This window comes from Phodopus roborovskii, unplaced genomic scaffold, assembly GCF_943737965.1.
Source record: "Phodopus roborovskii unplaced genomic scaffold, PHOROB, whole genome shotgun sequence".
Lineage (NCBI taxonomy): Eukaryota > Metazoa > Chordata > Mammalia > Rodentia > Cricetidae > Phodopus > Phodopus roborovskii.
This window is the reverse complement of record NW_026126409.1, coordinates 22,370,167-22,392,944: the sequence shown is the minus strand read 5'-3', so window position 1 is coordinate 22,392,944 and position 22,778 is coordinate 22,370,167. Positions and strand designations below refer to the sequence as shown.

General features: G+C 46.4%; 1 protein-coding gene across 4 annotated transcripts in view; it reads right to left on the bottom strand.

Moving 5' to 3' along the window:
• Erlin2 (ER lipid raft associated 2) overlaps nt 1-22,778 on the bottom strand; it is a 553,984-nt gene that overhangs the window by 3,818 nt on the left and 527,388 nt on the right. Inside the window, exons 2-11 of one of the 4 annotated variants that reach the window (XM_051182204.1) lie at nt 10,454-10,486; nt 9,567-9,688; nt 7,182-7,263; nt 6,110-6,156; nt 5,588-5,649; nt 5,324-5,449; nt 3,750-3,823; nt 3,538-3,596; nt 2,889-2,980; nt 1,718-1,807 (exon numbers count right to left, since the gene is read on the bottom strand). In XM_051182204.1, the coding sequence (XP_051038161.1) occupies nt 1,718-1,807; nt 2,889-2,980; nt 3,538-3,596; nt 3,750-3,823; nt 5,324-5,449; nt 5,588-5,649; nt 6,110-6,156; nt 7,182-7,263; nt 9,567-9,673 (739 nt within the window). In that variant the 5' untranslated portion in view covers nt 9,674-9,688; nt 10,454-10,486. Of the gene's footprint in view, nt 1-1,717; nt 1,808-2,888; nt 2,981-3,537; nt 3,597-3,749; nt 3,824-5,323; nt 5,450-5,587; nt 5,650-6,109; nt 6,157-7,181; nt 7,264-9,566; nt 9,689-10,453; nt 10,512-10,754; nt 10,852-22,778 lie in introns of those variants that run through there. The other 3 variants (XM_051182206.1, XM_051182207.1, XM_051182205.1) reach the window with 3 other exon arrangements.

Below are 22,778 nucleotides of genomic sequence, written 5' to 3'. Positions count from 1 at the left end.
GTACAGAGAAAGCATTTCTCAAAAACAAAGTAACCTAAGAAAGATCTTTAAGACAGTAGCAAGAGTTTCAGTTTAATGCAAAAAGGAAAACCTCTACTGTGGCATCATCCTTCGTCAGCCTCCTCAGTGCGGGGATTACAGACACACACTGCCATGCCTGTCATGGGTCCACCCTAAGACTGAATAGTCAGTTCCCTTTCCAACTTCATTTCCCCAAAGATTCTAATAGTGAGTAAGCTGGTCAACTCTACAATTACATATGGTGGTCCAGAGGAACACTGTTTAGACTCAGACCTGCTTCCTCTCATTGTGCAACAGTGCATCTCCCTGCTCAGCATTGATGCACCACTCAACACTGAACTCCCGGCCTTGGGGACACACCAGCCAGCTTCAATCAGTCACATATTTCTCAAGGGACAAAGGTCACTTCTTTGGGGATGCTGTACTGTGGCTGTTACTGTTTCCTTTCACCCCTTTAACAAATTAAAACCTTTTAATGATTACATTCACTTATTATTTAGGGGAGGGCATGTACACCATGGCACATGTGTAGAGATCAGAGGACAAATTGGGAAAATCAGTTGTCTCCTTCAACCATGCCCAGACTCAGGCCCTCAGGCTTGGCAGTGAGTGCTTTTACCAGCTGAGCCATCTCTCTGGTCTGTTGATGGTAACTTAATAGTTTTTCTATGTGACCCCGTGCTGGCTTGGAATGCTAAATCCTTCTTTTCCACATCCACAGTCCTAGGACTATAGGGATCACCATGTGAAGCAAAGTGAGGGTAGTGGGGAGGAGGGCTCTGGAGGGGAACTGAAGGTGAGCAATGGTCAAGAGAGCTAACAACAACGCTTCTCCTCAGCTCCAGAGCGGACAGTGCTGAAAAGCACCTTCGCCAAGGCTAATGCTATACTTGATCAGACCTGGAGAGCAAACCTGAGATGAAAACAATGCAAGCCACCGACTCCCCTCCCCTAATGGGATCTTGATTTGGCAGGACAGAGGTATGCACCAACATGCCTGGGCCTAGGGTGCTTTTGGAGAGAAGGTAGCTCAGACATACCTGCTCAACTGAGCTCCAGGTCAACAGGGACCGTTCTGTCTCATTTCTTCTCTTTCTCTCTTTTTATTTTTGAGACAGGGTCTTCCTCTGTAGCTTAGGATGTCCCAGAATATCCTCTAACTCCCTGCCCCATTCTGCATTTTCCCCAAGTGCTCAGACTATAGGAATATGTTACCTTGCCTGGACGGACACCCTTGCTCTCAGATCTATTTAATAAATTACTTATTTACAAACATTTATCTTATTTATTTTTGTGTGTGTGTGTTGTGTGCAAGCATGCCATGGTGAGTATATAGAGGTCAGATGACAACTTTCAGGAGTTGGTTTTCTTTTCACCATGAGGGCTCTGGGTATGGAACTCAGGTCCTCAGGTCTGGCAGTAAACACTAATCTACTGAGCCATGTCACCAGCCCTTGATTTCTTTTTTGTTCCTAACAAAATGCCCAGTACATAATCAACATGACTGACACTTGCTGAACAAATGTTCCGTGAAGATCTGCTTACTGTGCAGGGCAGGGTCAGAGTTCTAAATCCAGGTCTAAGCAGAGGAGAGCTAGCAGTTCAGAGACATCACACACTCAAGAACAGAGACTAAAGAGTACAGAAAATGACTTAGTCACCAAGCTCTGCCAGGCACGACATCATGTCTACTCACCTTCAATTTCTGAAATCTTTTTCTCCGTCTCCTTTTCCATCACCTTCTGTCCATAGGTGATTTCTGCAACCTGAGCCACTTTTTCTGCCTCTGAGTAAATGAAGTAGAGAAATGATTTAGTGCTGACATGTCAAAAAGCCTGGGGAGGGCAGTGAGATGGCTCAGTGGGTAAAGGTGCCAACTGTCAAGCCTGATGATGCAAGTTCAATTCCAGGACCCACACGGTGAAAGGAGAGAGCCGATTCCCACAGGTTGTTAGCCTCTACATAAGCAGCCATGGCATGCATGTGCCCATATACTCTCATACAGATAGTCAATGTAAAAACAGCAAACCTAGATTGACTGTACCTTCCCCTGACCTGAGTGCCCTAATACCTGAATGGGTATGCTCACAGAGCCAAGTCCACAGAGGGCAGCTGCAATAGGCACACCTGAGAGACGAATGGCCCAGTGAGCACAGGAGTACATCAGCATCAAACAGTAACTGGAGATCAAACTGCTGATCTAGGAGAAAGGCATGCTTCCCGGAAGTCAGGGTATAGCCTAACTTCTCTCCCAAGTCAACCCTTTAAAGAATAATTTGCACCTGATGGGCACTTTAGGAAACAGCTCAGGTGACTGCTGTGACCAGAGATCTGGAGCGGAGCTCCAGTGTGCCCTCTTACTTGCCACACAAGCTCAGACATGTTTATAAATTTCAGAGTTCAGTAAAACAAAGCAAGCACCTCAAGAAGGCTGGCCGAGTGGGTAAAAGTGCTTGCCAGACAAGTCTGGCAACCTGAGTACATAGTACAAGGAGTGAACCATTCCCCAAAGTTGTTCTCTGACCGCCACAACTGTGCCATGGTATATGAGCTCCTACTAACAAGCACCCCCCCCCCCCCCGTGTGTGTGTATAAATAAATAAAATTTAAAAACCAACCAAACAAAAAAGGACAGTACTCTCCTCTGGTGCTGATATAATAATTGAGTTACTTCACATTTGAAAAACTCAAGACTCACTATCTGTGCCCACCATCCAACCATTTCCACTTGGCTCCTGAGGTGAATGCCACCTCAGCACACTGGAGGCATTGTGGAGGATGTTAAGTATGCCCTGGCCTTCCTTACACACTCCCACCACCCCCAACCCCTTCTTCCCTGAAGGAGGATTAGAGAACCATGTGCAGACCAATGAGGGCCTTCTTCCTCTCTGTCTCTGCCTCCTTTTCCACCACCTTCTGTTTCTGGGCTGCAATGAGAAGCTTCGTCTTCTCGCTTTCCCTGGAAGGAAGAAGCACACAGCTGTGAGGCTGTTCTGGAGACCTTCAGTGCTTGCTGAGAAGCCCAACCCGGCTGAGGGGAAGCACACAAGGGCATCTTTGCGCCCCTGTGCAGGGTGTTCAGTGGCTCAGCCTGTACTGATCTGTTGTAAGGCTTTCTTTTGTGAGAAATAAAACACAATGCCTCAGTGTATGTAAGCTTGTAGTCCCAGCTACTCAGGAAGCTGAGTAGCTTGAGAATAGGAGCTTGAGGCTAGCCTGGACTCTTGCAAGGCCCTCTCAGAGTAAAACAAAACAGGAATATTCTACTTTAATAAAACAGACCTGCCAGCAAGTTGACATATCTGTCCCTGTTATCTCCACTTCTGCTACAATTCTTTTGTCTTTTAAAAGCATCGCTGCTCTCCATGGTTCCTCTGTGGCCCCAAGTACTCACATGCCTGCCCAACCTTAGAGTACAACAGACTAACAGGTGCTCAAGGGAAAAGCTGAGCTTGCTGCTCTGGGATGGGCCCGGGGGAGCTCACGGGGCACAGCTTAGGCACAGGGCATACTCACATCAGCTCATAGTTCCTGCGGATTGCTTCAGGTATATTGGGCTTTGTCACTCGTACAGCCTGGAGAAGGGCACAAATAACAACTGATGGGAGGATGAAAGTGGTCAGGGACACACGCTCCAATGGTCTCTTGGTGTCCTGTGCTAAAACGGCATCCCTTAGGAGGATGCATGCAATGTCAAGTACAAGCACTCCCCACTGAGCAATGCTTACCTGGATAACAAGCCCAGGGGCCATGGAGGTCAGGTCCTGCTGCAAAGCCAGCTTGAGGTTTTCATCAATTTGATCTGGAATCAAGACAGACACAAATAGGGCTGTCAGGCCGTCTGCGTGAGGAGAGAAAAAGGTGCAAGCGGAAACACTAGCCCGCTCACTGTCTTTCCAAAACAGTGCTCATAACAAGCCAGATGCCTAAGTTGAGACCCTGGAGCAGCTAGGCATAACTTCCACTTTGGCCTCAAAGTAAAGCTTCTTCATTGTTTAAAACACCAGCCAGGCTTTCCAGGGTACCTGGCTTAAGAAACAAGAAACAATTTAAAACATTCCTGAGCAGCTTCAAGAGAAGGCAGGCCCACAGTTCCTTAGAGGAGGGTAGAACGTGGTTATGTCTGGTTTTTAGAAAAGAAGCAAGGAAAGCAAGGCACAGAAGCACAAGCCTAAAACCCAGCACCTGAGAAACCGAAGGAGGAGGACCATAGGGCTGGCTTGGGCTATGCTATGAGATCTTGTCACTAAAAGGTAGTTATTAAATCTAGTAATTTTATTAGTGAAAACACAAAACAAGGGGCTGAAAGATAGCTCAGTGGTTAAGTGGTTAAGAGCACTTGATGCAGTATTATAGCTATTATCAAATCAAGAATTAATTTTGGAGACATGGGGGGGCACTCATGTATGCAACTCTAGAATTAAGGAGGCTGAGGCAGGAGTGTCATAAATTTGAGACCAGTCTGGGTTACACAGTGAGTTCCAAGCCAGCCTGAGCTACTGCCTAAGACCCTGTAGCAAAAGCAAACACCACTTGCTGCTCTTCCAGATGACCCAAGATCAGTTACCAGCCCCATGTACCACTCATAGCCACCTGTAACTCCAGCTCTAAAGATCTGACAGCATCCTCGGCCTCTTCAGTCACTTCCCACCCATTTCACATGGCACAAAGCTACCTTTCTCACCACACACACCTGGCAACCTGCAATCAGTGGGAAGAACACTCGAGTGACAGTGGGGGAGGACAGGGTCTGGTTGCAGCTCTGCTGTCTACTAGCAACAGCTCTTGTTTTCTTGTTCTTGGCCCCAGTATACTAATTTTAAAATGAGTGTGGTAGGCTACATGGCCTTGTCAGATTCTTCTAGAAGCCACTGCATTCTCACTATAGAATAGTATTCCTGGGACAGTGAGAACATTTCTGTTCTAGTCCTCTGTTCAGGCCAGCAGGGACTCCTTTATTTACTCCAGCGCTACGTCTGACTACTACAAAGATCTTCCCATTGTTCTGAACATCTTAGTTTTTCTTTTTGGGGCATTATTTATTTAGGAAAACTCTTACTTTGTAGCCCAGGCTGGCCTTGAACTCAGGGATCCTCCTGTCTCAGCCTCCTGAGTGCTAGGATTACAGGTACAGACCACCATGCTTGGCGGTCTGTATTACCTGGAACTCTTAGTGACTGTTTCCTGTGTACTTCACATTTTATGGTGTGGTAGCTTAGAGGCAGACAGATACAGGGCTGCTGAAGGCTGACATGCCTTGGGCGGTGTGTGTGTGTGGCACTGATGATGGCTACATTCTTACCGAACAGCTCGATGTAGACTTCCTGAAGTGTATGCACACTGCAGAATTGGTTGAGCTCATGATGGATCTTGTTGAAGATGAGGGCCTTGTCATAGTCCGCAGTATAGTTCTTCACTATATCATACACTGTGGGGAAGGACAGGGCTCAGCATAAGAGAGCCAAGACTTCAAACCTCTCAAAGTTTTCTCAGCTTCCTCATTTCTCGGTTCTTGTGGGGCCCACAGATGGTGAAGGCGTGAGCAGGGACAAGCTGGAAGACATACCTGCATTTGGGACCAGGAAGTTCACCACTTCAATTCTATCAAAGTAGATCATCACACCACCACTGTCGGAGGAAAAAGCGACAAGGAAGTTACTGGTGAGTTCTGGAATCTGGTGACATCTCCTAAGAAGAGGGCTTAGACCATGTGATTAGAAGGACAGGAGTTTAATGTTCATGGGATGTGAGGCAGCTTACACTTCCAAGCAGGAGGCGTGCAGAGCTTATAGACCCCCACCCCCTGTCCTCCAAGGAGACAGCAAGACCTTTGCACATCAGGAAGGAAAGGAGGGAAGGGTACTTCCTATCTTTTAAGTCACTAGTACCTTTTGATCAAAGCAAATGACTACATGGGAAATAACAAAAGGATTAACTGGGTGCCCAGAAGTTTGTCTCTCATCCTGGCTCTCATCCTTGGCACTTCCTTTCCCTCACTATTCTCCACATCACTGTGTCTCACTGTGGCTCTCCGTCAGTCCTTCCTCTTACTGGCTGGGGCTCACCACCTTCCCTCTTGGTACCTTACCTGGTCCCACATGGTACGTTCTTCACTTCATCTGTTTGGAGAGTGGTCTGGAGACAGAGGAAACATCAAATCATGCAAAACAGGCAGTGACAGAGACCAACCTACTGTCAGGAAGCCCCAAAAACCTTTGTAACTGACTGCTATCCTACCTAATCCCCCTCAACAGGCTGAGGTTTGAAACCAAGCAAAAGTACCTACTCGGGTGTTCCTGTGCCTGAAGCACATATGAACGGGCTGGATCATAAAGAAAGGACATTGAGTTTGGAGCCTGACGAGTGTGTCTTACAAGTGCTGAAGCAGCATGCTCCCCTTCTGCCTGGCTTCAGAATACAGTACCTGTTCAGCACTAGTGAGTCTCAGATAAGAAAAAGCACCCAAGGTTCTGGGAAGTCCACAAAGCATAGCAAAGGCAAGCCGCTCACCAGGGCAGGTGGTCACTCTGCTGGGCTATTTTCATCTTCTCCCTCCCTCTCACTCTTTTGTGCCAGGAACTGAGCTAGCCTCTGTCACCATCTCTGTCTCTGTGTGACATCCCCAGCCCCTTGCTGGGTTGCCTGAGTTTTCTTAGTTGGATGTACTCTAGCGATGCTAAGTTTACCTCAGCCTGGAGGAGACCGACTACAGCTAATTCTAACATTCTCCTATTTTACATGGCATTGGCCCTTACCCAACCAACTTCCTTCCCCAAGCAAGTTCACACATTACAAGCAAAATTCCCTGTTTTATCTCCACCTGTCATGGTAACCTGTGATTTAATATATACAAACACTCAACTTTTCTTCTAAACATTCATAACAAAGTCTTTAGTCCCACTTTGAAAGTGAGGAAATAATCTCCACTTGGGGTTGACAGGCCAAGGCAAGGCAATAGCTCCATTCAGCTATTTCAATGATCAAGTAATATCATAAGAGCCCCTGGCCCTGCCACTCTCTCTGGGCGTGTGAGAGAGAGGTCCTTAAGAAAGCCCCAGAAAAGGCATCTGCTTCATCTAACAGCTAAGTAATTTCAAATTGTGTATGAGTCAACAACCCGAATATGTAGTGCTCCAACCACACCGCACAGCCACATATACCTGTACAGACTTATAGGATGTGATGAATGGAAGCATGAGATGGAAACCAGGGCCACTGGTGGAGGTCAGCAGGGCACCACCTCTGTAGAGTAGGGAGAAAGGGGGATTCAATATCCCAGTCAATATCGGTGGTTCTCAACCTGTGGGCCATGGCCCCTGGTGGGGGGCTGAACAACTGTTTCACAGTGGTCACCTAAGACCATCCAAAAAAAAAAAAAACCCAGATATTTAATTATGATTCATAATGGTAACAAAATTATAGTTAGGAAGTAGCAACAAAAATAACTATGGTTGGGGGGTCACCACACCATGAGGAACTGTATTAAAGGGTCAGTGTTAGGAAGGTTGAGAACCACTGACTCAGATCAAGATTTACGGGCCAATCATCTCTCTACTCCTATAAAAATGTAATGTACAGTGACATGTCCATCCCCTTTCCCTTTCTCCCTTCTGTCTCAACTCTAACACTCCAGGGAGCCTGATGGGAAAATTAAAAACCATTAGTCATCTTTTTTTCCACCAGAGGAGTAAGTATGCAGGTGATGCAGCATAAGGACAGCAGAATCCCTGGCTATACAGGGCAAGGGAGAAGTCTGTCCCAGCTGCTGGGCCCGTGCTAATCACCAGAATGCCAAACCCAGTAAGTAACACAGTCATCAACGAGCAGCATTATTGTTGGGAGGCCAGTGACACAGGCAATTGAAACAAGAATTGTTTTGGCAGTGCTAGGATTGAACAGAGGGTATCACACATGCTAGTATTGTTATGAGCTACATTCTGCTCCTTAAATACACTTTACTAGGAAGTGACAGACTCCATGATAGAGGAGGCAAGAAAGAGGTAATGACAGAGGGAGAGGAGCTTAATCAAAGTTTTAGTCCATCTTAAAGCAAGACGGTACGATTTACTTGCCTTTACCTGACCATGTTCCAGAAGCATCCAGGGACTTACATATGTATGGTATCTCACCATTTTTGAGACAGATCTTGCTAGACAGCCCTGATTTGTGTAGTACTTGCTACATAGGCCAGGATGGCCTAAACTCACAGTAGCATTCTTGCCTCAGCCTTTGCCCAAGTGGTAGAATTACAGGTGTTGAGCCACCACACTTGGTTCAAGAATAATTTTAAAGTCACTTCAATACATATAAAGTATCAATATATGTTTTGACACATATATATTTCTAATCAAGCTGTATATGAGTGACAAAATTAAAAGCTTTGGGGGAACATGGAAACAGAAGGTAGAGATAAATTACTAAAGAGGATGTGGAAATAACAAAAGTTTAAAACTTTTTTATTATTATTACTTTTTAATTAGTGGTCTTGAGTATGCTAGTCAGAAGTGCTTCCATTGCGCTACAACTCTAACTCAACGAGCATCTTGGAGCTTGCTGTTCCATAAATAAGCACTAAATAAGAGCCATATAAAAGAGATCAAGTTGAACATGTTGATGCCTGCATTAAATCCTAGTACTCAGGAAGCATGGGCTCGTGGACCTCTGTGAGTTAAGTCAACCTGGTCTACACAGAGCATTCACAACTAGCCAGAGCTACACAGTGGAACCCTGTCTCAAAAAGGCTGGAAGTGTGGTTCAGTGGTAGAGCAACGGCTCAACATGCATGAGTTTGATCCTCAGTAACACAAGGCAAACTATCAGTCAAGCAAATCCCCCTTCTAAAACCTAAAATGAAAGCCTTGGCCAAAGAAGCCACTGGAAAGAAAGTAACTCAAGAGTATTTAAGGGGTCACGCTCCTAAAGTTGCCTTGATTGACATAAATCAGCCTGCAGAGTCTTTATACTTTCTTGAAATATTCACTTGAAAACACTCTCTCAAGCCAGGACTGGTGTTTCATGACTTTAATCCCAGCAGTAGGGAGGCAAAGGCAGGCAAATCTCTTAGACTGAGGTCAGCCTGGTCTACAGATGGAGTTCCATAACGGCCAGAACTACACAGAGAAATCCTGGCATGAAAACAAACAAATTCAACAACACCATGGAACAGTCTCGCAAATTAGTAGAGCACAGTTCTCAAGCTGCCATCAAGAAGTGGGACTCTGTCAACTTTTGGAGGGGGTAGCCTGGCGGTGTGGAGACAAGATTCTTCAAGGGATGCAAGGAAAAACAGTTACTCAGAAAAGATCTTAAGAGAGTAGTGTCCTTGAGCTTCCCCCCCCCCCCCGTAATCCTATAAATACAAGTATCAGTATCGCCTTAAAATGCTAAAGACAATTTTAAATTTACATAAGTACACACATATGCCCTTACCCATGGCCACTGCCTTAGTAGCTCCACCTGAAAAGGGCTCCCCTATTTGACAAAACTTACAGATGCTAGCAGGATCTGCGAGCCATTGACAAGGGAGCCACCTGTTTCTCCCTTACCTGTAATATACTCCAATATGACCCTCTTCTATCTTGTGCACAGCTGAGAAGAGAGATGCACAAAAGAAACTGGAAGCCACAGCCACAACTGCTCCCAACTGAGCCATCAGTGAACCTGTATCCTAGAGGTAAGAGAGGGGACAATGCATGGCCTGGTATGTAGGAAGAGAGGCTGCAGTGCTGACAGTAGCTCACCAAAGTAATTCACAAGCAGCCTGTTGTAGAAACAAAATGCTAGCTAGATCTACAGCTCATTTCATCCTTGTTCTTGGTCAACATTCCGTTCCTTAATTGTGGGAGTATAATGGCCACTCCAGCGAACAGGCACTAGCCCCAGATACTGCCAATACCTAGGGGAGATCTGGTGCCAACTGGGTACAGGCTCAAAACACAGCCTCACTTATCATTAACGTGTTATCACTGGACCCACTCGTTAAGGAAGGGAAGAGCGGCAGCTGCAGTGTGTTGGCCCAAATTACAGATGTCAAATGACAGGCAGCTGTGGCTATGTATTTCTAGACAGAGCCTCCTACTTCTAATTGCCTGCCATTTCTAAGGAAACTATCAGTCATTCCCTTGGGACTCTGGGGAGAGGCAGCAGGCAAGGGAGTTGAGCTCCGAGGTAGGAATTCTCTGGTCTGTCATCTATCTTCCCAGTTACTTCTTAACTTAAACGGGACAGATCTCTCCCATATCCTTTGCCCCCGAGCTCGGTGGTTATAGGAAACTGGGAGTGCCTCAGCTCGAGGTACTCTGGACTCCTGGAGGGCCACAAACGTCCAGGGGCCGAGATTGGAAAAATCTATAGTGACAGACCGGCCCATTGGCACAGGGCGCGGATTCCAACGCTCAGATCTAACTTATTATTTATTTATTTATTTTTTTACCGTGGCGGCCTCCAGCTGCAGAGCAGCAGCAGCGTCCTCTCTGCAAATGCCCTCACCCCGCCCCAACTCGCGCACTTTCCCCGCCCTCCTCCACGAGACAGGCACGACCGAGAGCTTCCGCTCGGACCCGCTGAAGGGTCCGTGGGCAGGAGATTGGGCACACGGGGGTCTCTCTGCCCCCGGGTGGGCAGGCTGAGGGTGAGCGGCTGCGGGCGCCAGAGCTCCGGAGCTCCGCCACGATCAGCTCCATCCCCGAGCCTCAGCGAGGCCCGACGTGCACTGAGGGGCGGGGGCTGCGTACCAGGCTGTCCCTCCAGGCGCTCCGTACACGTCTGAACCCCCGTGCAACCGCAGAAACCGCCACACCCCTCGGAACGCTACTTCCTTCCGGGCCAGTCGCTTCGATGACGCCATCAATCCGCGCAAAAACCCGTCCCCTACCCCGGACTCGTCAGCCCACCCCGCCCCTCGCGTTGCGAGCGGCAGTGCTCGGCGGTGCCGCCGGGGGGCGCCCGGGAGCCGGCCCTGCTCCTGCAGACAGACCTGGGATTGCGGGTCTAAGGATGCTCAAAGCGCAGGTGCCCAGCACTGGGTGAATGGGCTCCCGACCCCCAAGACTCTGCTATCACCTTCCGAGGTTCTGACTTTTGAGATGGCTTAGTTTCCTTCGATTCCGGCAAAGCTGAATTTCTTCCTTTCTTTTTTTCTTTCGGAGCAGGTACCAGCGCGATGCAGTGTTCTTGTCCTCTGCTCTGCTTTCCTGTCGCACCAGCCGAAACAAAAAAAAAAAAAAAAAAAAAAAAAAAAAAAAAAAAAAAAAACTTCCAAACGTTCAGATTAGGACGTCGCTAGTCTACAGTCCTACTCTTAATTGCTCTTTATACTTTTCTGAGAGCTTTGTTTAGCCTTGAGGTCCCCACAGCAACATGAAGTAATTAACAAGGAATTATTGTCCTGATTTTAATGAATGGAATCTGATTCTGTGAGGGGTGAGGCCAACAACAGTCATTGAAAACTTCCTTTGCATTTCCTTAATAACCGGGGCTTTCTGTCTTGGTTAACACCTGCCATGGTGAGCTTGTGCCCACCATCCACACCTAGGGACACAGTGAGTGGACCAGGAAGAGAACCAGACTTCATGTCTCCTAGTCTAAGGTCTAATTGACCTGGCTCTGCAGCAGTGTGGTAACTGGGACATTCATGTTGAGCCTTCTATTTTGTTCTCCAAGCTGCCTCCTAAGTGGGGAATTTCTGAACTAGCCACTGAAGTAATTTTGTTTGCAGATTAGGAAGTGACCACTTTAATACTAGCTTTTAGTAATTGACAAAACATTTTTACACAGTAGATGGCCACTTGTCAATGTAGGCGATTTTTAGGACTTGGAAATGGAAAGAACCTCTCCCAAAGCCAAGGCCCTGAAACCGAATTCCAAGTTCCAGGAAGCCAGATGTTTGGGGACTGCAGAAGAAAAGGAGACAGCGGACTGTGTAGTTTCAGAAACCGCTTGTCTAAGGGAAAGAGTTACCTTCCCACTGTGTCCCCCCCTCCTCATCCACTCAAACTTCAGCTTGAAGCATGGAATCTGCATTCCTCTGAGCTCTGGTCATCAAGTGACTGGGTCCTGGGCCATGGTCAGGTATGGTCACAGCTTGAGAAAGCATCTTTCTCTGTGCTTAAAAAACAAAAACCTGCTTCAGCTGTTTGAGGTCATCTAAATTCTCATCTTTTGTTTCTCCTTACAGGTAATCATTATATTCTTGCATATTGGTACCAAAACCCAGGAAGGGCTTTGAGGGTGTTACAGCCCTACAGGGTCCTTTCCTCACCTCTGTCCTACCCCCATTTGGAAGAGAAAGTTTCTCTTCCAAATGCCACTCCACCTTAGTGCTCACTAAGGCTAAATAGCAGTTCCCATCAGGGGCCATGGCAGCCTCATTGATAGGTGAATGGGGTTGCGGAGGTGTTTAGCCTGAAGTAAGTATTGGCAGAATTGGTAAGTATTCTTCCCTTTGCCCTCTGAGGAGACCTGAAGTCCCATGAGGCCTGCCTTTGCTATTCCCAGAGTTACATCCAACATCAGCCACTCCCCTCTTAGCACACATGTGGGTAAGGATCTATTTGTTCACAGCAGCGTCCTGGGAATTTGACTCCACTTCAGGAGTCTCTTTCTTCTCTCTGAAAACTCTTGGGAATTTCATTCCAGGGAAACTTTTGTCCCTGGGGGACATTCCAGACCAGAAATCTGGCCTTGGCCCATTTTTTTTTTTTTAGACTACAATCATGGGCAATAGGCCCTCTGTTCCCAAAGACAGTCCTTTGGCTTGCTTAAAAAAAATTCAAACAACTGGGCTTCAAGTTAGATGTTGATCTGGCCCAAACATCCCCTTGACAACCAAAACTGCTGGCCTAAATTTGTCAGTTTCCAATCAACCATCTTGCAGGACCTCAACAATGCCCACAAAAAAAAAAAAAAAAAAAAAAAAAAAAAGGCAAATAGAGGTTTCTTATCCCCTCTCCTTCCACTGTAAGTTTAGGGGATCAAACTCAGTTTGTCAGGCTTGTATAGAAAGCCTGACATCCCAACCCTCTCATCCCCTGAGCCATCTCACTCTGAAGAGGATTTTATGTGAACTGAGCCTTATGGAAGAAAGAATTTACTTGATGGGGATGCCCTTCTGTATGCTGTGAATATATGTTTCCCTTATTGGTTGACGAATGAAACTGTTTCAGCCAATGGACAGGCAGGATGTAGCCAGGCAGGGAGTATAGGTGGGACTGCCAGACTGGGAGAATTCTGGGAAGGCAGAGAGTGAGTCATAAGGGAGACTCCTTGCAGCTACTGGGAAGGTAGGCTGCCTGGGCATTCTCTGCCAAGATACACAGATTAATAGAAACAGGTTGATAATTAAAAGAGAGCTAGCCAATAAGAAGCCTGAGCCATCAGCTAAACAATTTATAATTAATATAAGCCTCTGTGTGTTTATTTGGGACTAAACAGCTGCAGGACGAGGCGGGCCAGAAACTTCTGTCTGCATTTACCAGATGATTAAAAAGCTCATTTGAAGATACAACATTTGTGATTGGATGGCATCTGGAGAAGAAGTTAATGGAATTCGGAAGGGTATTCTGACAGAAGTTACACAGCCTTGATTTAGAAAGCTTCCAGACCTCCCTCTCAAATTATCCACTTCTCCAATAAGACAGGATTTCTAAAGAGGCAGTTTAACTGATTTAAAGCCATTTAAAGGTGGGATGGAGCAGTGGCTTAGTATTTAGAAGCACTAGCTACTCTTGCAGAGGACCCTGGTTTGATTCCCAGCACCCACAGGGCAGCTCACTGACATCTATAGACCTGGTTTTAGGAGCTTTGACTCTCTCTTCTGGCCATCATGGGCACTGCAAAACATGGTGCACAGATATGATTGGATTTGCTTTACATTCTAGTTCTTTACATAGTCTGCCCAGCTCCTCCTTTTTCTGCCCTGCTCCCTGCTGCCTGTCTTTCTACAAATGCTGCATTTTCTGGGCATCCTTTTCAGGCAGTTTCCTTTGGAAACTTCTGCTGCTTCTAGGGAGCGAAGAGCTCCTGGGAGAACATGATAAGTGATGAGTCCTGAAGTAAGCTGCTACTTTCTGCTGTTTCAGTCACCATTGTCTCTGGTGAACCTGCTGTTGTTTGGTGCAAAAGCTGGTGACTTGTGCACAGTGAATAGAGGTACCTTCTTTGATGGAACACCCACAGCAGATGCTTAGTCTTAGTAGGGCAATGTAGGTGGAGTTTTCCTGTCCTGCAGCCACTCTCAATGAAACACATCGAGGCTTATATTAATTATAAATGCTCGGCCAATAGCTCAGGCCTATTACTAACTAGTTCTTACATTTTTAAAATTTATTTATTTTTCTTATTTTACATATTGATCCCAGTTCCTTCTCCATCACTCCCTCCCTCCCTTTCTTCCACCCTCCCATGCCCCCCGACCACCCCTCCCCCTAACCCCCTAACTCCCCCTAACTCCACATTTAGGGTGATGCCTTCCTGGAAGGGTCATCTAAATCAGTCAAGTTATTTGGAGTAGGGACTAGGTCCCATCTCTCCTGCCTCTAGGTTAAGAGAGTATCCCTCCATGGGGAACGTGTTCCCAAAGTCCTTTTGTGCACCAGGGATACAGCCTGGTTCCACTAGTTCTTACATTTTAAGTAAGCCCATATCCCTTATTTACGCTCTGCCACATGGTGGGACCTGTATTAATTTTAATTAACATGGCACGCTCCTCTCCTGCTCCCTCTGTGTCAGGCTGGTGACTCCAGACTCCACTCTTCCTTCTTCCAGCATTCTCCTAGTGCAGCGGCTCTCCTGCACAAACTTACCTGTTCAGTTATTGGCCAGTCCGCTTCTCTACCAAAACAACCACAGTGTAAAGGAATATTCCACAGCAGGGCAAGATCTGGAAGGAAATTAAAAGTGTTCATCCTCTGATTTCTTCTTTGACTCTTAACTCCTCCATTCATTTATCAATTTTCAAATCAAAACTAACAGGCTGCCAAGACAGTTTCTTGGGCAAGAAGGGCTCAGCTTTAACAATTCTGGAATCAAGCGCTGGGGCTTTGAACTTGTTGGGGTTCCTCAGCCTCCTCCTTTGCTGTAATGTTGCATGCCCCAGGTCTTATTTGCTGTTTGGCTTGAAGTACGGGTGTCTGGGGATCTCATTCCTAAAACAGCTGTTTAGTCCTTTGCTGTCCCCACCTATTTCACCCAGTTTTCATCTATGAAGGCTGAGGAGGACACTGAAAATACAGACTTGTGGTTAAGCCAAGGGCACATGTGCTGTGGCTGGCATGTCTCTTGCAAGGCAACAGGTTTGAAAAAGTACTTAGGAGCAAGAATTGGAGAAGAGAATGAGATCGCGTCAGGGGGCAGTGGAGGTGGGGGAAAAGATGAACAGCTCAAGAAGCTTTTTCTAGAAGGTGTAGGCAACCTGTGAAGAAATCAGTGAGCCACACAACCAAGGCAGTTGCCTTTCACTCCCATACAGATGAGTGGCTCCAACCATACCCTAAGAGCCTGGAGGTGTATAAGGAAGCAAACTTCATGCCTGAACTGTGAAAGAAACCTCCATCTCCTGCCCGAGCAACTAAGGATGTATTGTAATTAACCCCTTCAGCCTGTCCAAAAGAAAGGAACGAACATTTGAAGTGGTTTCCACACGCACGCCCCATGCACAGCAGGTCCAAGCCTTCCACAGGGGGACCCCTAATGGATAGATAGCATCTGAGGAGTAAGAAAGAGGAGATAAGTGGTCCTGCTAGCATCAAGATCTTCTGTGACCATGATCTCCATCAGACCCAGGAGATAAGATTCATTTGGACAGCTCCACACAAACTAAAAGGAGGACATCGATGCTTTGGGTCCATCTTGTCACAGGACTCAAGACTGAGTATCCTGTCCAGTGTAAACTACTGGGTTCAGTTATTAAACAGTGCCTTTTTGATGATATCAATAAGTGGTCACATCCTATAAAAAGCTGGTTCTGGGTTCTGACCCACCCACCTCAGACAAAAACATGTCTGCCCCAAAGTTTCCTCACAGACTAAGTTATTTTATTATATTTGCCAACTTTCTCTTATTAAGATGATGTTATACAATATTTCCTCTGTTTAACAATTGACATCTATGTGCCTTCAGCTGTGCCTGCCTTAAACGATTTGTTATGTATTTGGATTTGTTCTATATTATTAATCCTAATCAGAGGAAAGAAATGGACAAGGCCATCCCAGACAATTGTATGCAATTAGGCCCTAATTACATAGGGCCTCAAGGTTTGTGAGGGCAACTAACACATGAGCATGTGTGCAATTTTGTTAATCATGTCTCACAAGTATTAAGAATGGTTAAAATGTCTGAATGTTCCCAAAATTTGGAAGAAAACAAATAAGAGGTGATAGTCTTTGATAATTTCTTTTTCAACTTTATTTTATGTGCATTGTTGTGAGGGTGTCAGATTCTCCTGGAACTGGAGTTATAGACAGTTGTGAGCTGCCATGTGTGGGTGCTGGGAGTTGAACCCGGGATGTCTGTAAGAGCAGCCAGTGCTCTTAACCCCTGAGCCATCTCTCTGAGCCATCTCTCCAGCCCCTCTTGATGATTTCTAGTGAGAATTAAAAGGCATGAACAACATGGCTTGTCATCTAAGGCTACAGTTACAGGTCAGCATGAAAGATCTTTAGTTCTGAGGACATTCCCCTTGTGAGTTCTTGTTTACAAAGACTGTTTCCTCATCCCAAACCATTGATATGTCTAAAGCTCTTGTTCAATGTAAACTCGTCCACTTAGGATCTGAGAGACCAAACAAAACCATAAAAGTTTAAAACAAAGTCACAAAAAGTCCAAATAAGCTCCACAAGGTTTACAGAGGATGTCTTGAGGCAAGGTTAATTCTTAAGGTGATGGTATTCTCTGTCCATGATGACAAAAACCGACTTTAAAATGCATGTCTAATCCCTTATGTTTTTCTTAATGTCATTAAGCTTTAACCCTTTGGGGAACCTGAGTCACAACAGTAGCTGTGATAATAATTAACTGTACATGTTTTTATTTTTGTTTTTTGTGTATGAGTATGTTGTCAGTGTGAATGTTTATGCACTATGTACACACAGTGTCCACACAGGCCAGAGGAGGACCCTTCGGAATTGGGTTACACACAGTTGTGAGCCACTGTGTGGGTGCTGGGAACTGAACTTAGATCCTCTGAAGAGCTCTGGGTGCTCTTAACTGCCGAGCCCCCTCCCTCAATCCATTTTTATCCTTATGAAAGCCATCTTGACTGTTCTCTACTGTTACTATATTCTTTATGATTAAAATGAACTTGCTTAAACTGGGCAGTGATTGTGTACACCTTTAATCCAAGCAGGAGGATCTCTGGGTTCGAGAGCAACCTGGTCTACAGAGCAAGTTCCAGGATAGCCAGGGCTACACAGAGAAACCCTGTCTTGAAAAAAAAGGGGGGGGGGTGAACTTGCTTGATGTCAAGATAATATCAAATGTTGACATTCTAAAAAAAAAAATCTCATTTTGGATATAAAGCCCCCAGTTTCTCAATCTGTTGTAACTGTGGTTTAAAGTTTATTTTATTTTAGCACTAATTTGAAGAGTGTTTCTTCTTTTTGAGATCAGGTTTCTCTGTGTGGCTCTGGCTGTCCTGGAATAAAGGACCTCCACTCTGGTCCCTGGAAATCCCCTTTGTTCTCTACAAAAACCTCTGAGAACAACATGGGTACCACACCCCTCACAACCTAGTCCTGGAGGGAGGGTGCATTTACAGCCTGAGCTCTTCTTCCCCCCCCCCCCCCCCGCACTGGCCATCCAGTCAAATTCCCAGCCTGCCCCAGAGCTGTTTGGATTATTTGTGGATGGTGTTGTGCAGGAAAATAGCTGGTTCTGAGACAAGCCATGAAAGTGCATTAGGAGCAAAGAGCCCCTGATACCTGTGGCTATGTTTGACTCTTTCTTATCCTAAGTTTATGTGTTTAGAGGTAGGGACCTTGGGGGAGGTGAATGGATTGTGTAGGCTCTGATAGAGTCAATAGCTCAGCTCACTGATAGGTTCCCAGATGAACAGGGTTGCAAGGAGGAGCTTTGCTGTGAGCACTCCCTGACCACCACGGTGAGCTGAACAAGCAGCCTTGCTCCATTGTGGACTTGTCCCCGGCCATGATAAGCCATAGAGCTAGTGACCATGGACAGAATCTTCTAAGACCATGAGTGCAAATAAAGAAGGTTTTCCTCCTTGTGAGTTGATCATCTCTGGCATTTTTGTTACAGATGGAAGACTGATGAACACACTTGCCGCGATGCTATGGGAGAGTTTCCCAGTCTCCACACTGCTGTCACTTTAGGCTGGCTAACTCTTACTTTTGCCTCCCCTCCTCCTGACAAGTATGAAGTAGGAAGCGCTCCTGTGCTGTGTGAGGTGATGAGCCATAGCTCTGGTGTCCATCCCTAGGGGCCAGTCGCACTCTGCCTCACCCAGTTGTGACAAGAAATGTGTCTCGGGTGTTGCCAAATGCTCATCTCCACCCCTGAGTACTGTAGCAAAAGTGTCCCAATCAAGAAGCATCACTGCAAGGTTTTAAAAGTGAGGCATTAAGAAAAAGAAGGCAGCCTTCTGCAGGCTCCCCAAGTGTGAAAAATTGTACAGATGTGGCTTTGCATGGGCTATTCCACAAGGGTTGAGGATGGCTGAGATGTGGGCCTGGGTTCCCGGCAGGAACGTGTTAGCTTCCCACCACTGTGATGAAAACACCTGAGATAAAGAACTCAAGAGCAAAGGTTTACTTGGTTCGTGGCATCAGAGGATTCAGTCTGGTTGCTGGGCCACATTGCTTTTGGCCTGGTGGGTACAATATGTCATGGCAGGGGTGTGTGGTAGGAAGAGAGCAATGTGCCTCAGGCTGACTGGGAAGGAGCCAGAGAGGAGAGCAAGGGACCAGGGCTCTAATAACCCCTCTGAGAGCACTTCTCTAGTGACCTAACTTCTGTGAGGCCTGGTGTCTCCCCACCCCATAGCATCACAAGCTGGTGACTGGCCTTCGGGGACATATTGAAGATCCAAATTCACAGAGCCCAGAGTTCTAGAGGAAGATGGCTGATGGGGAGGGTGAATTCCTATAGAACTCAGAAGTACAGAACCCACTGTCTAGGGCAGGAGTTTTCAACTTGTGGGTGTCGACCCCTTTGGCAAATCTCTGTCTCCACAAATATTTATGCTATGGTTCATAACAGTAGCAAAATTGGAGTTATCAAGTAGCAACAAAACTAAATTATGGTTGGGGGTCACCACAACATGAGGAAATGTATAAAAGGGTTGCAGCATCACGAAGGCCGAGAACCACTGGTTGGTGGTCGGCGATGGGTAGAATGGAACAAACGTGTGATGTAGGAAATACATATGTCAGCCCATCCCACTGAACCAAATTCCAAAGAGATGAATCACTTGTTCCTTGGGAAGATCAAGCGTGGGGAGAGGTTGGGCTGTAAATCTTGGGAAGGAAGACTTTAACACACTTCCAAATCAGGCCTGAAATACCCATAATGTTTGTCAGTCCACATTGCAGTGTTCTTAAGCAAGTGTACAGGGCATGGGGAATGAAGCAAGGCAGGTATTTGATTTAAAAAGCCTGCACAGATTTAATGTCCTGATAAAATGTATTAAATCTTTTAAGGTCTTAATGAATCTAGTATGTGTTTCATAAATCAAGAACTCTGCTAAGCCGTCTCCTGGTTTAATAAGAGCAAACTAGGAAATTGCTCTGAGCAGAAGCAAAATGCATTTATATCACACTGCAAAGTAATAGATTTTTAAGCTGAGGGGGTCTTTCTGGGCCTTTTAAGCTGTTTGCTTACTACATTGCTCCAACTCCTTCAAATATTAAACCACAGGCAAGCATGTGCTTAACCGTATCAAGATGTGGGCTAGCACAAAGGTAAATATTATTTGTAAGAGGGAAAAAAACAAAACCAGTGTTTCCTTAACCCTCAGACGAGGACCGTCTAGATTTCTAAACTTAAACTTGGCTCTGTAGATCTCCATTAAAGTGAGGGTTAAAATAGTTTTTTTCCCCTTTTATTTCTTGGAGTGACACCCAAGGACTTGTCTGTGTTACTAAGCCAGTGCCCAGCTAACTGATTGAAGCAGGTCCCTTGCTTTAGAAATCTCTATTAATAGCTCTAAGCTTTCTCACTCAGATGGCCTCTACAGCCTCACCCCCTTAACATATTGCAGGCTGACATGGTGAGTGTGTAAAATCAGTCTTGAGGTTTACAGTTGACTGGAGTGGTTGTCAAGGGTGATGGACCTGGATGCAGCTGTCCAGAGCAAGCTTTCAGACGATCGTTTGCCTTTGCTCCACCGCCTAGGCTGTGATGCTGGTCTCCACTCCTCTTCCTTCTTCCCGTCCTACCACTCAAGCCCCAAGGTGGGTGGGGGGAGGCCTTGGGGACTTAGGCATCACAGATGGGTATCTCCAGCAGGGCAAGCCAGCTCTCCACTACCCAGCTGCCTTTGGAGATGGGCAAGGTTCTGGATGAGATGGTGGTTGGGGAATTGGGGGAGGTGGTGTTGGAGGAATGGGGGAGGGCTAGGGCTTGAACATTCCAGTGCACAAAAGCTGGCAAGGCTGTGAGCTCTGCAGGGGAGGGAGCAGGCTCCATAAAACTCAGTGTGGAGAAGCCTGTCCAACCTCATTAGCTGTCACGGGCAACAATACTGATCTGGCAATAAAGGCGATTCCAAACCTGTTGGTCATTAATCACCCGCCTGACAGTTGTGAATGGAAGTGGAAAAACTTCACCCCCTCTCCCTTACCCCCTCCCCTGGCCCACTGGAGTTTAGAGTTACCTCCGGGTAGATGTGTGGTTCCCTGCTACACCCTGGTCCTCCTCTCCCATGGCAGCTTTTCCAGGGCCCTTTTAGGTACAGAGAGGCCACAGGATGGTCAAGGCCTGGAAGTTTGACAGTGACCCTGAACACAAGGACCAGAGGGGAACGAGAAAGCTGAAAGGGGTGGCCTCCAGAGCCTGCCTTGTGCCCTTGGCAGTCATGAGATGGGGAGGTTTGTCAGTTCTGTAGGCCACCTTTCCATACCCCCTGGTTCTCTGGCACACCTTCAGCCCATCTTTGGCCACCAAATGCCAGCACATTTTCTTTAATGTTCTTTCCTTGGCCCCTACGCTCCACTCTCAAATAAGCAGGATCTTTTCTCAGAAAAACTTCATCTCCTGAAACTTTTCCACTGCGCCTTTCCATTCCCAGAGACGCCTTTGTTCCAGCTTCATTCCTAGTAGGGGCATATGGTGAAAAGTGATGTCTGGTGTGTGAGAGGGAAAGTGTGTGTGTGTGTGTGTGTGTGTGTGTAGTGGTGTGTGTGCGTGTGTGATGGAGGTGTGTAGGAGCCTCCAAAGTCAGCTCACAAGGAGGGCAGCTTGGCTACATGCTCTGTTCTTCTGGGTTATATGCACAGGGAAAGAGACCAGAGGAGGAAAATGAATCCTTGCGGGTCATTTAGGAGACTGCCCAGTTCTTAAGGTTGCTTGCAGGTGCTTCAGGGCACTTGGGCCAAATTGCCACTTGGGAGGAGGACATTGGACTTTTGCTCAGTTTCTCAGCAGGCAGAGGGACTAGGGGTGTGAGAGTTAGCCACGACATTCTGAAACAGTGGCCTCATATAGCTACCATGCCCAGGCCCTGCTGGCAGGCTTTAGAGAGTAAACTGATGCTAACACCAAGGAGGGGAGAAATTGCGACACTGTTTCCAGTGACTGGAAATAGCCCTCAGCTTCCCCACACCTGGAGTTTCACACTAACCAGGGCCTTGGCTGCATCAGTTGGTGCTGTCTGTTCTGTTTGTGAACTGACTTCTTGCTAACCCTCCGAGCATTAGGCAGAGGATGGTAACTTGTGACCACAGTTGATATGTAGAGCTTCCTCTATGGGTAAACGGAGATAGATGGATAAGATGGAGAGGAAGATGCTGTGGACCATGGAACTTCAGGCCATTTCCCAATTCCTTGCATTTGACACCCTATGTTTTTTTTTTTATATTTCTTTTTCTTGCCCCCTATGCTTTTTATGTTTTCTCTAATCCTATGGTTGTTCTTAACCCCAGCTACACACCACAGTCACTTTGGGGAACTTTTGGAAATACACTGATGCCTGGGCATTATTTCCATTCTCACATACATACAAGTGTACATACATATTTTAATTCTCTCTCTCTCTCTCTCTCTCTCTCTCTCTCTCTCTCTGTCTCTCACCTTCTTTGCTTTCTCTCTGTCCTCTCATGCTATGGATAGCCTCACCTGAAATCTCCCCTCTTTTTCTTTGCCTAGTAATTCATTAATGCCTCTGCCTGCAGCATCCATTTACATGAATGAAGAAACAAAAACTGTGGTTCTTAACTGGATAAATAATGCACCTATACACCTTAAAGAGATTATTTGATCATTCTAAACAATGTGTATGGATGTGGGTCTGTGTGTGGGATTTTGTATGTGAGGATCAATGTCTGCAGGGGTCTGGGGTGTCAAATCCCTTTGGAGCAAGAGTTACAGGCAGTAGCGAGTCACCTCATGTGCATACTGGGATTAGAACTCAGGTCCTCTCAAAGAGTAACATGTGTTCTTAATTTCTGAGCCATCCCTCCAGCCCCCACACACTCCCCTTTCCCATGCGTTTTTATTTTAAGACTTGCCTTGAAGCTCTGTGTAGGTGCTTTGGAGCTGAGAGGGGAAAGAAGCAATGAGAAAGCCAGGAATATTGCACAGAGGAA